Raw genomic sequence first — 15,923 nt, 5'->3', positions numbered from 1 at the left:
AATAAACAGGACAGTAGGACTTGTGGATATGTCTGTAAGTTAGTTTTTGAATAAATTGTTTTAAATTTGTTCTCAATTGCAAAAGTTTTACCAAATGAGTAGTTCAATGTTAGAAATGTCAGAGTTCAAATTTTTTAAATTTTGTGTTGTATCATGGAAATTATTTTTGTTAGCTGCTAATCCTGAATTTTTACTTTCTAGGAACAAAAGCTGGAAAAGGAGTTGACCTTGATGCACCTGGTGATATTAATGGGATCCCAACATTAGAAATAGACTTGGATTCTTTTGAAGATAAACCTTGGAGAAAACCAGGTATAATGTATTCTGTTAGGAAGTGACCCTCTCAGTAATTGGCTATTTAAATCTGATTTTTAATTTGAAAGCTAATTCTATGCTTCTGTTAACTATATCTTCTTTCTGTATCCTATTTGGAAAAGTTTCTTTTAAGAAATTCCTGAAATCTTTTTTAAAAAAAAAAGTTAATTGTCTAATGTAATGACCACTCTGTATCTTTAGCTCAGAAAATTGGTGAGTATGGGAGAAAAATAATAATAGGATAATCAGGCATCATCTTGGGTTTTCTTATGCATTTTTGCTCTTCTCTATTTAAGGTGCTGATCTTTCTGATTACTTCAATTATGGCTTCAATGAGGAGACCTGGAAAGCCTACTGTGAGAAACAAAAACGTCTAAGAATGGGTCTTGAACCTCTTCCTCTTGCTTCAGCTACGAACAGAATTACAGTAAGCAGTGAAATGTTAGAATTGTTGTCTACAATGTGGCAGTGCATTTCGCAAATTACTGATTTACATTTAAGCACATTCAAAATTCTAATCAAATTTATTAGCAAAGTACATATGTCACCGCATACAACCCTAAAGTTCATTTCCTTGTGGGCATTCACATTAAATACAAGAAACACAATAGAATCAATGAAAGACTGCACCCAACAGTCTTTCAAACAACAGACATACAACCAATGTGCAAAAAACAATAAACTGTCCAAATCCAAAAGAAGAGAAAAAATAATATTAAATAAATAAGCATTTAATATCAAGAACATGAGATCAGAGTCCATGAAAGTGAGTCCAGAAGGTGTGGAAACAATTCAGTTATGGGGCGTGTGAAATTATCCCCTCTGGTTCAAGAGCCTGATGGCTGAGTTTAGTAACTGTTCCTGAACTTGGTGGTGTGAGTCCTGAGGCTTCTTCCCAATGCCAGCAGCGAGAAGAGAGCATGGCCTGGATGGTGGGGGTCCTTGATGATCGATGCTGTTTTCTGGCAACAATGCTGCATGCAAAAGTTTGGGCACACCTGGATAAAATTTCTGTTACTGTGAATAGCTAAGCAAGTAAAAGATGACCTGATTTCCAAAAGGCATAAAGTTAAATATGACACATTTCTTTAATATTTTAAGCAAGATTACTGTTTTATTTCCATCTTTTACAGTTTCAAAATAACAAAAAAGGAAAAGGGCCCGAAGCAAAAGTTTGGTATGGTCAATACTTAGTAACACCCCCTTTGGCAAGTATCACAGCTTGTAAATGCTTTCTGTAGCCAGCTAAGAGTCTTTCAATTTTTGTTCGGGAGATTTTGACCCATTCTTCCTTGCAGAAAGCTTCTAGTTCTGTGAGATTCTTGGGCCGTCTTGCATGCACTGCTCTTTTGAGGTCTATCCACAGATTTTCGATGATGTTTAGGTCGGGGGACTGTGAGGGCCATGGCAAAACCTTCAGCTAGTGCCTCTTGAGGTAGTCCATTGTGGATTTTGAGGTGTGTTTAGGATCATTATCCTGTTGTAGAAGCTGTCCTCTTTTCATCTTCAGCTTTTTTTATAGATGGTGTGATGTTTGCTTCCAGAATTTGCTGGTATTTTATTGAATGGATTCTTCCATGAAGGTCATATTTGTGCAGGTGTCGCTGCATAGTAGAACAGTTCACCACCACTCCAGAGCCTGCTAAATCTTCCTGAAGGTCTTTTGCAGTCAAAAGGGGGGTTTTGATTTGCCTTTCTAGCAATCCTACAAGCAGTTCTCTCGGAAAGTTTTCTTGGTCTTCCAGACATCAACTTGACCTCCACCATTCCTGTTAACTGCCATTTCTTAATTACATTACGAACTGAGGAGACGGCTACCTGAAAACGCTTTGCTATCTTCTTTTTTTTCCTTTTTTTTATTGTTTTTTTTAATGCATTTTCTACATCACTACAGATAGAAAAAAACCCCAAACCAAAATGAAGAAAATTAATACAGTGCAAAAATAAACATACAGTAATAATATAATACAAAAAAGATAATTGAAAAAGCACCCAAATTGAAGTCATGTAAAGTTAGTATCCTCCCCAAGCCCCACAACAAAAAAAAAACTCCAGACCAACCACAACACAATATAGAGAATATAAATCAGGACATTCAAACCCCCAAAACTGTAAATACACTTGAAAACAGAAGATAATAATGCCTACTACCAAAAAAAGAGAGCTGAAAGCAAGGGACCGAAAAAAAAACCTTAATTAAGAGGAAGGTTATGAAAGTACTCAATAAGAGGTCCCCAGACCTTATGGAACTTTATATCCGAATTAAGAACTGAATAATGAATTTTATCAAGGTCTAAGCAGGACATAATATCATTAAGCCATTGAGCATGCGTGGGCGGGGCAACATCTCTCCATCTAAGGAGGATTAAATGTCTAGCCAGGAGAGAAGCAAAAGATAGTATTCGACACTTAGTCAAACTCAAACGTATATCTGTCTCACCCAAAAAACCAAACAAAGCAATTAAAGGGTTAGGTTCTAAGTGGTGATTCAGAATATTGGATAAAGTCATGAAGACATCTTTCCAAAATTTCTCTAAGCTAGGACAAGACCAGTACATATGAATAAGAGAGTCCTCGCCCCTTTTGCATTTATCACAAAGAGGACTAATATTAGGGTAAAATCAAGATAATTTAGATTTAGACATATGGGCTCTATGAACAATCTTAAATTGTAAAAAGCAACGGCGAGCACAAAGAGAGGTTGAATTAACCGATTTGAGAATCGAGTCCCAAGTCTCATCAGATAAAGAGATATTTAAATCATGCTCCCAAGCCATTCTAATTTTATCCACAGGGGCACGCCGTAAGAATGCTAATTTATCACAAATAAATTATATTAAACCTTTACCCAGTGGATTAATAGAAAGAAAGAAATCCATAACATTTTTCTCAGACATTTCAGGGGAGTTAGGAATTAAAGGATTAATAAAGTGTCTAATTTGGAGATATCTAAAAAAATGGGCTTTAGGCAGATTGAACTTAGCAGAGAGCTGTTGAAAAGATGCGAAGTGATTATCAATAAAAAGATCTTCAAAATGTCTTATGCCCTTCCTATACCAATCATGGAATGTTGAATCATACATAGTAGGTAAAAAAAGGTGATTATGTAAGATAGGACTAGAAAAGGGAAAACCATAGAAACCATAAAATTTCCTAAACTGAGCCCATATACGCAAAGTGTGTCTAACAAGAGGGTTAACAATTAATCTAGACAAACTACTAGGGAGTACAGAGCCAAGAAGTGCAGAAATAGATAAATCTGTAGTGGAACTCAACTCCATTGCCACCCAATTGGGGCACTCGGGTTGGCTATGGAAAAAAGACCAAAAGGTAGCACAACATATATTGGCTGCCCAGTAATATAAACGAAAGTTAGGTAAGGCCATGCCACCCTCTTTTTTAGATTTTTGGAGATAAACTTTATTAATTCTGGAATGCTTATTCTTCCACAGATATGACAAAATAATAGAGTCTAAGGAATCAAAAAAAGCTTTAGGAATAAAAATTGGGATTGATTGAAATAAATATAAAAATTTAGGGAGAATATACATTTTAACAACGTTAATACGACCTACCAAAGACATAGATAGAGGTGACCATTGTGACAGACTCTGTTTTGTAGTACCGTAGATTCCGGACTACAGAGCGCACCTGATTAAAAGCCGCTGGCTCTAATTTTAGAAATAAAATCAATTTTTTACTTGTACAGGCCGCACCGGATTTTCGGCCGCAGGTGTCCCACGTTGTAATATGAGATATTTACACAGAAAGATATTACACGTGAGGATTTTTTAACTTTTAATTAAATCCATATGGTAACAAACAAATATATATTGCAAATGCTTTTTTTCGAACCGTGCCTGTAATACGGCTACTTTTAAATATACATACGTATCGGTAACACAAATTACGTTGCATATACTTTTTTACTGAACAGCACGAACAACATTCCAATATCTCCTAGCGACTGGTAAAAATATATATACTGCAGCCTACCAGGAAAAGTTATTGATCGCCTTTAACTTAAAAGCAGCGTTTTCGCTCGGGTCTAATGAGCTCGGCTAATGTGCTCGGGTCTGATGTGCTCGGGTCTAATGAGCTCGCGTAACGCGATCGGGTCTAATCGGGTCTAATGAGCTCGGCTAATGTGTTCGGGTCTGATGTGTTCGGGTCTAATGAGCTCGCGTAACGCGATCGGGTCTAATGAGCTCGGCTAATGTGCTCGGGTCTAATGAGCTCTCGTAACGCGATCAGGTCTAATCGGGTCTAATGAGCTCGCGTAACGCGATCGGGTCTAATCGGGTCTAATGAGCTCGGCTAATGTGCTCGGGTCTGATGAGCTCGCGTAACGCGATCGGGTCTAATCGGGTCTAATGAGCTCGGCTAATGTGCTCGGGTCTGATGAGCTCGCGTAACGCGATCGGGTCTAATCGGGTCTAATGAGCTCGGCTAATGTGCTCGGGTCTGATGAGCTCGCGTAACGCGATCGGGTCTAATCGGGTCTAATGAGCTCGGCTAATGTGCTCGGGTCTGATGTGCTCGCGTAATGCCCCCACCTTCCCGTTTATCGCAAACCGGTATTTTTCCCACAAGACGCGGCGAAACCGGGTGTGACGTCATAGCATCCCGGGATGTAGTACAGAAAACAAATATAGTTAAAACACTTCTAACTTTAACTAACAAATGAATTACTAAGCGAAAATATTATAAACTAAGTAACTGCCATAAAGGCAGCACAATGCTTTTCTTCGAGTGTTTTCCATGTTGATGAGGGTGAGTACAAATGACTGATTTACAATAATTTAATTGTGAAAGTGCGCTTGATTTATCGTACAATTTCATTGGACCTCTGTGAACTACTCATCAATTTTATTGGTCTACTGTTACGAGGCAAAATGTTTACGAGGCGGCATGAAAAAAAACCATGTATTAGCCGCTCTGGATTAAAGGCCGCAGAGTTCAAAGCTGTTCAAAATGTGGGAAAAAAGTAGCGGCTTATAATCCGGAATCTACGGTATATAGAAGATTGGCAAAATTTTCACGAAAAAGATCTTTAAACTTCCTTGTAACTGTAATCCCAAGATAAGTAAATTGATTATGAACTACCGTAGATTCCGGACTACAGAGCGCACCTGATTAAAAGCCGCTGGCTCTAATTTTAGAAATAAAATCAATTTTTTAATTGTAAAGGCCGCATCGGATTTTAGGCCGCACCGGATTTTCGGCCGCAGGTGTCCCACGTTGTAATATGAGATATTTACACAGAAAGATATTACACGTGAGGATTTTTTTAACTTTTAATTAAATCCATATGGTAACAAAAACAAATACATATTGCAAATGCTTTTTTTCGAACCGTGCCCGTACACGGCTACTTTTAAATATACGTTGCGTATACTTCTTTACTGAACAACATTCCAATATCTCCTAACGACTGGTAAAAAAATATATATATTGCAGCCTACCAGGAAAAGTTATTGATCACCTTTAACTTAAAAGCAGAGTTCGCTCAGATCCAAAGCCGCTCGCGTAATGTGCTCCCCCCCTCCTTTCCGTTTATCGCAAACCGGCATTTTCCCACAAGACACCGCGAAACCGGGTGTGACGTCATAGCATCCCGCGATGTAGTACAGAAAACAAATATAGTTTAAACTAAGTAGGCAGCACAATGCTTCGAGTGTTTTCCATGTTGATGAGGGTGAGTACAAATGACTGATTTACAATAATTTAATTGTGAAAGTGCGCTTGATTTATCGTACAATTTCATTGGACCTCTGTGAACTACTCATCAATTTTATTGGTCTACTGTTATGAGGCAAAATGTTTACGAGGCGGCATGAAAAAAATCATGCATTAGCCGCTTCGGATTATTGGCTGCAAAGTTCAAAGCTGTTCAAAATGTGGGAAAAAAGTAGCGGCTTAAAATCCGGAATCTACGGTACTTTAAAAGGGAGGTCACGAAATGCTAATTCTTGTGCTTCTTTATTAATTGGGAAAAGTTCATTCTTATGTAAAATGTTTATAACCAGAAAACTGGCTAAACTGATCAAGAAGTGAGAACATTGGAGGTAAGGATGTAGACGGATTTGAAAGAAAAAGTAATAAGTCATCAGCATAAAGAGAAACTTTATGCTCAACACCCCCCCTCCAAATCCCAGTCAATTTAGGACAGCTTCGAAATGCTATCGCCAAAGGTTCTATAGCCAAATCAAAGAGAAAGGGACTTAAAGGGCATCCTTGACGGGTGCCACGTTTGAGGTTAAATAACTAGGATTTCTGAAAATTAGTCAAAACAGAGGCAGTAGGACACATACAGCAATTTGATCCAAGAGATAAAACTTTGACCGAAGTCAAATTTTTCTAAAACTGCAAAAAGGTAGTTCCACTCTGTACGATCAAATGCTTTCTCCGCATCAAGGGACATAACACATTCAGGAATCCCAGTTGAAGGTGAATATAAAATGTTAAATAAATGCCGAATATTAAAAAAAAGGAAGACGGTTTTTAATAAAACCAGTTTGATCATCAAATAATAGAGGGAATAACAGTTTCTAATCTATAAGCCAAAACTTTGGTTAAGATTTTAACTTCAACATTAAGCAAACAAATCGGCCTATACGAGGAACGCTCTGTTGGGTCTTTACCCTTTTTTAATAAAAGAATAATAGATGCCTCATTAAAAGAGGGTGGCAATTTACCATAATTAAACGAGTCAGATAGTACTGAGAGTAACTGAGGAGAAAGAAGTGAAGAGAATGATTTATAAAATTCTACGGGGAACCCATCAGGTCCAGGAGATTTCCCTGAAGACAATGCAGAAATTGCAAAAGATATTTCTTCTGATGATATAGGCGCATTAAGTTTGGCTTTAAAATCAGATGAAAGCGAAGGAATATTCAGATTATTTAAAAAAAGATCAACAGAAATATTCTCATTCAGAGATTCAGAGGAATAAAGTCGAGAGTAAAAATTTTTAAATACATCATTGTGATGTAAGTGATCCGATGTAAAATCTCCATTTTCCTTCCGGATCTTTGTAATATGTTGTTTAGCTTTAGAACGCCTCAGCTGATTAACTAGAAATTTACCAGATTTGTCACCATGAATATAAAAGCAACTCTTACTTTCAAGAAGTTGGCATTCAACAGGTTGAGTAGACAGAAGATTAAATTTAGTTTGAAGTTCTACACGCTTCTTGTATAATTCAGGATTCTTAGTTTGAGCATACAGTTGATCTAATTCTTTAATCTGATTAATGAGGTCTAATCGATCTGTACAGGACTTTCTATTAAGATTTGCTGTATAGGAGATTATTTGACCTCTCAAATATGCTTTCATGGCATCCCAGACAATCTGGGATGACATTTCAGATAACGTATTGGTGTTAAAATAAAAGGTTATCTGATCCTTAATAAATTTTAAAAAATCATCATCTGATAATAAAGTCGGGTCAAGACGCCAGTGTTTATTCCTCTGAGGGAGACCAGGAAAATTTAAAGACAAAGTAATTGGGGCATGGTCAGAAATCAGTATACTCTGATAATCACAAGAATAGACAAATGGAATAAGTTGATTATCAAGTAAAAAATAGTCAATTCTAGTAAAGGTATGGTGAACATGTGAAAAAAAAAGAATAATCTCTCTCAGTAGGATGAAGAAAACGCCATATATCTGAGATACCATAATTAGAAAGAAAAGAGTGAATAGCTAAGGCAGATTTAGTAGGTGATCTAGTAACAGAGGACGATCGATCCAAATTAGGATCTAACCAACAATTAAAATCGCCACCCAGTATAAGAGAATATGAGTTTAAATCTGGTAGTGAGGAGAAAAAACGTTCAAAAAAATTAACGTCATCAAAATTGGGAGCATACAGGTTTGCTAGTACAACTTTAGTATTATATAATTTACCAGAAACAATAATAAAATGGCCATTTGTATCAGATATCTTATTACGGAGTTCAAAAGGAATATTTGAATTAATAAGGATGGAAACCCCCCCCTAGCTTTGGCGGCAAAGGATGAATGAAAATGCTGACCCGCCCACTTTGACAAAAGCCGAGAGTTATCAAAACTACGAATATGAGTTTCTTGAAGGAAAGCAATGTCAGCTTTGAGTTGTTTAATATGAGAGAAGACCTTCCTTCTTTTAACAGGATGATTCAATCCCTTTACATTCCAGCTCACAAATTTAAGTGTATTAACCATTATCAATTGTTAGTGCATAGAAGGTAGCAGGCATATAAAAAATCAAGCAGCACAGTAACAGTCTGGGAGCAAAAATGTAAACATAGATCAGTAGAATCAAAACAGAGACATGTCCTGAATAACAAGGGAAAACAAAAGAAACAGTGAGTAGTGTTGGAACTGGAGAATCCACTCCACCCTTACAACCCAAAACTAGACGGCTACTCAAAAAAGCAGCTAGCTCTACAAAAAAATTAACCCAAAAATGACTTCCAGTTCCGTATCGTTAACAAAAGTTCCGTATAAATAATATAGCAAATATTAGCTAATTTATGCACTAGAAAACAGAATTACAAATAGGAACAACTTCAACAGAAAAAGTATGAAACTTAATACAAACAAAAATCAGAAAAGAAAAATAAAACTAACCTACCCGCGAAAAATTATAAAAGATTGAAAGAAAAAAAGGGGGAAATTATAAATTTAAGGAGAGTACTTATCAACCGTTTACAGAAAAAAAGCAAAGCTTAAACTATAAATCAACCAGTTATACAGAAGTAAAATAGATTACACGAGTAAAATCTAAAAGTCTGCAGGGAAACATTAGACTTAAACATCTATTTAGAAAAAGCACACCAAGTCCAGGGAGAGATTAACTACAGCCCTTAAAGTTTAAATAGTTAATGTCTGAATTATTCAAGTAAAGTCTGAGTTCGGAAAAAAATAACTTTACTTCGAGAAGTACTTATCAACCATTTTAGAAAGTCAGGCCGGTTCCGAAGAAGCCAAGATGGCTGGAAGACTTCCAACAAACGCCTCAGCCTCCTTCACTGATTTAAACCACTTATATTCTCCAGCAGTAAGCGTAATTCGAAGATCAGCTGGATTTCGGAGAGAGGGTCTGAATCTGCGATCAAAAAGCACTTTCATGACACCTTTAAACTCAGCACGCATCTTCAGAACCTGGGGGGCATAATCCTCCACAAAACGAATGACCGTATGTTGAAAAACAAAAGTACCTCTGCGGCGTGCCTCCATAATCAAACGGTTTTTCACCTGGTATCGATGAAAGCATAATATAACTGGCCGTGGACGGGAACCCAAAATTGCACGAGGAACATAAATCCTGTGAGCCCTTTCAAGCTCAGGTGGAGTCGGAAGAAATTCTTTCCCGAAAATCTCACAGAGAAAAGATGAAAAAAATTCAACGAAAGAGCCCTTTTCAGTGGCCTCTGGCAAACCGAGAATTCGTAGATTGCAACGTCTGCTCCGATTTTCAAGGTCCACCATTTTGGAAGAAAGTTTACTGTTCTTCTCTGCTAGGTTGGAGCAGAAAGTTTCAAGATGTTGAACACAGCGTTCTAAATCTTCAGAAGTTAAGTCAATGCGAGATAAGTGTTCAGCATGTTCATCCACTCTGGCTTTAATTGGCATCTGATCCAATTTGGAGTCCAGCTGGTTGAAAGAAGTTCTAAATTCAGTTTTAAAATCGGTTAAAGTATCTTTTCGATGTTGTTCCAAAATAGCGAGAATCTCAGCCGACAGAGGCGTGGAAGTTTCCTTTTTCCCGATTTTAGTACTTTTGGTAGCCATTATTAGATAGATGTGTTCGCAGGCAGGTAAAAGAGAACTAATAAAATAACTAACTAAAGTTTAAGAAGGGAGACACATAGTGCAAAGATAGGAAGTATAACTGAGCAAAAGTTCGGAGCGACTAAACAATCGCCATCTTACCGGAAGTCCCGCTTTGCTATCTTCTTATAGCCTTCTCCTGCTTTGTGGGCATCATTTATTTTAATTTTCAGAGTGCTAGGCAGCTGCTTAGAGGAGCCCGTGGCTGCTGATTGTTGTGACAAGTTTTGAAGAGTCAGGGTATTTATAAAGCTTTGAAATTTGCATCACCTGGCCTTTCCTAACGATGACTGTAAACAAACCATAGCCCTAACAAGCTAATTAAGGTCTGAGATCTTGGTAAAAGTTATCTGAGAGCTCAAATCTCTTGGGGTGCCCAAACTTTTGCATGGTGGTCCTTTTTTTTACACTCTACAATTGTACAATACAAAAATAATACACTAATCTTAAATGCTGAAAGGAATGTTTCATCTTTAACTTTATGACTTTTGGAGGTCAGTTCATCTTCTACTCACTTAACTATTCACAGTAACAGAAATTTTGACCGGGGTGCCCAAACTTTTGCATGCCACTGTAGATGTGCTCAGTGGTAGGGAGGGCTTTACCCATGATGGACTGGGCCATGTTCTATTTTTTGTAGGGTTTTCCATTCAAGGGCATTGGTGTTCCCATACCAGGCCATGAAGCAACTAGTCAATGTACCTCTCCACCATACATCTATAGAAGTTTGTCAAAAGTTTTAGATGTCATGCTGAATCTTCACTAACTTCTAAGGAAGTAGAGGGGCTGCCATGCTTTCTTTGTAATGACACGTGCTTGACCCAGGACAGATCCTCTGAAATAACAACACTGAAGAATTTGAAGTTCCTGGTGCTCTACAGCTCTGATCCCCTGATGAGTACTGGCTCGTAGACCAATGGTTTCCTCTTCCTGAAGCCAATAGTCAACTCCTTGGCTTTGCTGACGTTGAGAGAGATGTTGTGTCACCACTCAGCCAGATTTTCAGTCTACCATCTATATAATTATTCATCACCAACTTTGATTCAGCCAACACCAGTTGTGTCATCAGCAAACTTAAATATTGTATTGGAGCTGTGCTTAGCCTCCCAGTCATGGGTATAAAATGAGAAGAGCAAGGAGCTTAGAACACAACCATGTGCAACTGTGCTGATGGAGATTGTAGAGGTGATGTTGCCAATCTGTACTGACTGGGATCTGCAAGTAAGGAAATCGAGGATCCAGTTGCACAAGGAGGTATTAATGCCTAGGTCTTGAAGCTTATTGAGTAGTTTTCAGCAGATGAAAGTATGGTATGCTGAGCTGTAGTCAATCCTGATGTATGCATCTTCACTGTCCAGACGTTCCAGGGTTGAGTGAAGGGCCAGTGAGATAACATCTGCTGTGGACCTGTAGGCAAATTGAAGCTGAACCAAGTCACTTCTCAGGCAGGAGTTGATATACTTAATCATGGACTTCTCAAAACATTTCATCATAGTGGATGTAACTGCTACTGGTGAGAGGCATTGAGGCAGGTTACCATGTTCTTCTTAGGCACCACTATAATTGAAGCCTGCTGGAAGATGCTGGGTACCTCACACTGCTGAAACGAGGTTATAGATATCGGTTAGCATTCCAGCCATTTGATCAGCACAGGTTTTTAGTACTTGGCCAGGTACTCATCTGGGTACCTGTGAGATCGCAGGGGTTGTGGGAGTTCGTGAAGGTTCCTCCATGTTTTAACAGTCAAAGTGAACATAAAAGGTATTGCGCTCTTCTGGGTGCGAGGCCTTGGCATTTCACTTTGCAGGAGATGATAGCAGTCAAGCCCTGCCACAGCTGCCGAAGATCCTTCAGTGACTCAAGATTGGTCTGGAACTGCCACTTCGTACGAGGTGGCTTTCGGCAGATTGTACTTGAACCTCTTGTATTTTACTCGGTTGCTAGATCTGAATGTCACTGATCTAGCCCTCAGCAGATTGCAGATCTCAGGGTTCATTCAGGGCTTCTGGTTGAAAAAACTCTGAATGATTTGTGGAGATACACTTGTCTGGCTATTTTTATAAATTCTGTGATAACTGCGGTGTATTTGTTTAGATCCCCGATGAGCCCTTGAACACAGCCCAGTCTACAAACTCAAATGGTGGCCCCTCGTCTGCCTCCTGCAACCACTTCTTTGTCACCCTTATTTCTGGAGTCTTGCTCTTTTAGCCTCTGCCTATATCCAGGTAGGAAGAGAAGTGATCAGATTTCCTGAAATGCAGTCAAGGCATGGAACTGTAGGCATTCCTTATTTTAGTATAACAGTAGTTAAGTATGTCAGGCCCCCTGATGCTGCACGCAGTATGTCGATAATTGAGCAGGGATTTGCATAGAAACATAGAAAACCTACAGTGCAATACAGGGCCCTATAATGTACTTACTTTGGAAATTATCTAGGGTTACCCATAGCCCTCTATTTTTCTAAGCTCCATGTACCTATCCAGCAGCCTCTTAAAAGACCCCATTATATCTGCCTTTACACATTCACCACTCTTTGCGCAAAAGAAAACTTACCCCTGACATCTCCTCTGTACCTACTTCTGAGCATAGTAAAACTGTGCCCTCTCGTGTTAGCCATTTCAGCCCTGGGAAAAAGGCTCTGACTATCCACACGATCAATGCTTCTCATTATCTTATACACCTTTTATCATGTCATCTTTCATCCTCCATTGCTCCAAGGAGAAAAGGCCGAGTTCACTCAACCTGTTCTCGTAAGGTATGCTTCCCAATCCAGGCAACATCCTTGTAAATTTCCTCTACACCCTTTCTATAGTTTCCACATCCTGTAGTGAGATGACCTGAACTGAGCACAGTATTCCAAGTGGGGTCTGACCAGCGTCCTATATAGCTGTAACACTACCTCTCAGCTCTTGAATTCATCTCATCTTCATCCATGGTTGATGAAAGCCAATACACCATCAGCCTTCTTAACCACAGTGTCCTATGGACTTGGACCCCAAGATCCCTCTGATACTCCACACTGCCAAGAGTCTTAACAAAAATACTATATTCTGCCATTATATTTGACCTATCAAAATGAACCACCTCACACTTATCTAGGTTGAACTCCATCTGCCACTTCTCAGCCCAGTTTTGCATCCTATTGATGTCCCGCTGTAACCTCTGACAGCCCTCCACACTCTCCACTATTCAAAGAAGTCTATTTGAAGTTCATGACAATGATTTGAAAGGCATTAGGGTAGGCAGTTTCTTGTTTGCTGATGGTGACACTCAGTACCTCAAGTACCTACTTAACATTGGCTCTTGGCAGTATGTAAACTGGTCAGGATCGCTGTGGTGAATTCTCTTAATGAGTAGAGCAGTTGGCACATAATCATTAGATGTTCTAGTTCAGGGGAGCAGGAGTGCAACAAGACCACTGCGTCCGCACACCCACAAAGAGTTTATAATGAAACACAGATGACCCCCGCACCCCCCCCCCCACCTTTTGCCTTCTCCAAATCAGTCTGGTCCATCTGGTGTATCAAGAAGCCCTCTGGTCTGATCACCAAATGCAGTGTGTCCGGAATGATCTCTGCTTCTGAGACAGAGAATGCTGCAATTCCTCTTCTCCCTTTGATAGAGCAATCTTGCCTTTAGGTCTGCGGTCTTGTTCTCCACTGACTGTACATTTGCTAACAAGATGCTGAATGGAGGACCTGGCGTTTTAGACTGGCTTGGTTCTCCCCTCCTCCTTCTCTCTCAGCCATGGTGACGTACCTTCTCTCTCTTGAAGGTGCCGTACCTGCGTGCTTGAGAGTTGAATCCACTGAGTCCTTCTGAAGATTTTGAAATTGGTAGTTGATTATGACAGTTTAAAAGTACATTAATTAAGGGGAGATTACTGACTACAGATTGCAGTGAGAATAGTTCAGAAAAAAGTATATTCAGAAGTTTTATAAGCTGCCCACAACATATCACAGTGGTTTACCAGTGGCATCTTGAAGCAGCTATGCTTTTTCTACTGTACTCCACTTCTGTTGACAAGCTTCCAATGCTGGTATTCCAAATAGATTGTGACAGATTTGTACCACAACTTCATTTTTCTGTTATTTCTGCGCACTACTTGATGTTGCTTGTTAACAAAACCTGTCCATCTTTGGTTGAAGCTCTTAATTGACACTCAATTCACAGCTTCCGGAGGGAGAGATTTCCATATTTCTTTGCGTTTATGTTTTAAAAAAAAATACTTCCTGATTCGACAGTGACCCAGCACTATATTTCAACTTGTGATCCATTATTTTGGGCACCTTCACTTGAGTTTTTTTTCCTTTTATTTATCCTGTGAAGTATTTTAAATTCTTCAGCATTTGTCATATTCCTCCTTATTTTTATTTATATAACTGAAGGAATATAAACCTACTGTATTGCTAACCTACAAAATAAATGCTTAAAATTCAGCTCTATTTAACTATTAAATAGGTATAATATTTAAATATAAACTGATTGTCATTCTAGGTAAAACTTTCTGAGTGCATCGTTTACCCTAAATTAACTCACATGGGTTCTGATGAAGATTCTGGAACTGAAGCACAATCTCCTCACTTGGGTCTTCTGACTGCTTAGAGATAAAGACCATTATTTGATTAGCTTTAGAGCACCAGCTTTAGCAATAATGGACATGACCTAAATTTCTTTCCTCTTTTTCTATACTTTTTTTCCCTCACCATTAAAGGAAACAACCTTTTATATCTGCACAGGTTGACTTCATACTTCTTTATTTTGAACTTTATGTGTTAACGTTTAACTACTTAGTTTTTATTGTCCCATTCTCGCTTTAATTTTCAATCTTTAACCTCAATTTACTTTAATTAACCTCCTGTCATTCACATTTTTGGATCTGTTCCTTGATCTAAGTTATTACTTTCATCTTCAGTATGTTACGAGTCTTTGGAACACAATATTGATCTTGCCATAACTTTCTCTTTCTCCCCGTCCTGTCTTCTAGTTCAAGTAACAGCAACCAACCTGGTTTACAAGGCTAATTTGAAACTTCAGCAAAACTTTACAAGAATTTTCCTTAAGTTCATATGAGCAACACCATGTACAATGAAGGTCACTGAATAACTGTGCACAATTAAAAATATACAACCATTTGATCTATTCATGATTGTCCAAGTGTGCACTATCTAGTTTTCAATTCAGCCCAGCAGAATATGAATGTTAAAAAATCAATCAACTGATTCGTAATGGGAATAGAATCCAAGGTTTCAGCCGTAAGGAGTAAAATTGATAGTGTGTAATTGCCTCAGTTCTTTCTCTTCTCAGGTAATGGAAGGTTTTTTTCTTCCAAAGTTTCATTTTCTGTGTCTTGGCATCTTAATAGTTCAGCTAATGTATTTTCTACTGCTCCCTCAACTTTTTTTTTATTTGGTAATGGAACCATGCTGTTCTGTAGGTATCTGCTTTCTTCTTTTATTTTCAACAAGCCATTTTTTATTGCCCTTTAGTTTTGAAAGAACTTTTCTCAAAATCTAAAACTTTCCTCTTGTAATTTTAACTTATTTTGCGTAAGTGTTTTTCATGTTCTAAATATATTAGATTGTGCGTTATGGAAAACAGGTAAAGGAAATGGAAGGAAACATATCCGATGTTTTGGAAGAGTTGAAATTATGTTTTAATTTTCTTACAATATGATTTTTCAGAAATTTAAAACTTCCTAAATGCTCAAATCACTCAAATGCCTGGAATTTGGCTTTATGATTTAAACGTGCTCTTCTAATAGCACTAGATGTCTGTTCTTGTCTGAA

The 15,923-nt window shown here is 38.3% G+C and overlaps 1 protein-coding gene across 8 annotated transcripts in view; it reads left to right on the top strand.

Moving 5' to 3' along the window:
* fip1l1a (FIP1 like 1a (S. cerevisiae)) overlaps window positions 1-15,923 on the top strand; it is a 93,632-nt gene that overhangs the window by 15,834 nt on the left and 61,875 nt on the right. For 5 of the 8 annotated variants that reach the window (XM_073064664.1, XM_073064665.1, XM_073064662.1 and 2 more), the window contains exons 6-8: window positions 202-312; window positions 612-742; window positions 1,449-1,523. In XM_073064664.1, coding sequence (XP_072920765.1) covers window positions 202-312; window positions 612-742; window positions 1,449-1,523 — 317 coding nt within the window. The remainder of the gene's footprint in view (window positions 1-201; window positions 313-611; window positions 743-1,448; window positions 1,524-15,923) is intronic. The other 3 variants (XM_073064668.1, XM_073064667.1, XM_073064666.1) reach the window with 1 other exon arrangement.

The sequence above is a fragment of the Hemitrygon akajei genome, chromosome 13 (assembly GCF_048418815.1).
Source record: "Hemitrygon akajei chromosome 13, sHemAka1.3, whole genome shotgun sequence".
NCBI lineage: Eukaryota > Metazoa > Chordata > Chondrichthyes > Myliobatiformes > Dasyatidae > Hemitrygon > Hemitrygon akajei.
The sequence above is the reverse complement of the archived record's forward strand: the minus strand, read 5'-3'. Positions and strand labels throughout refer to the sequence as shown.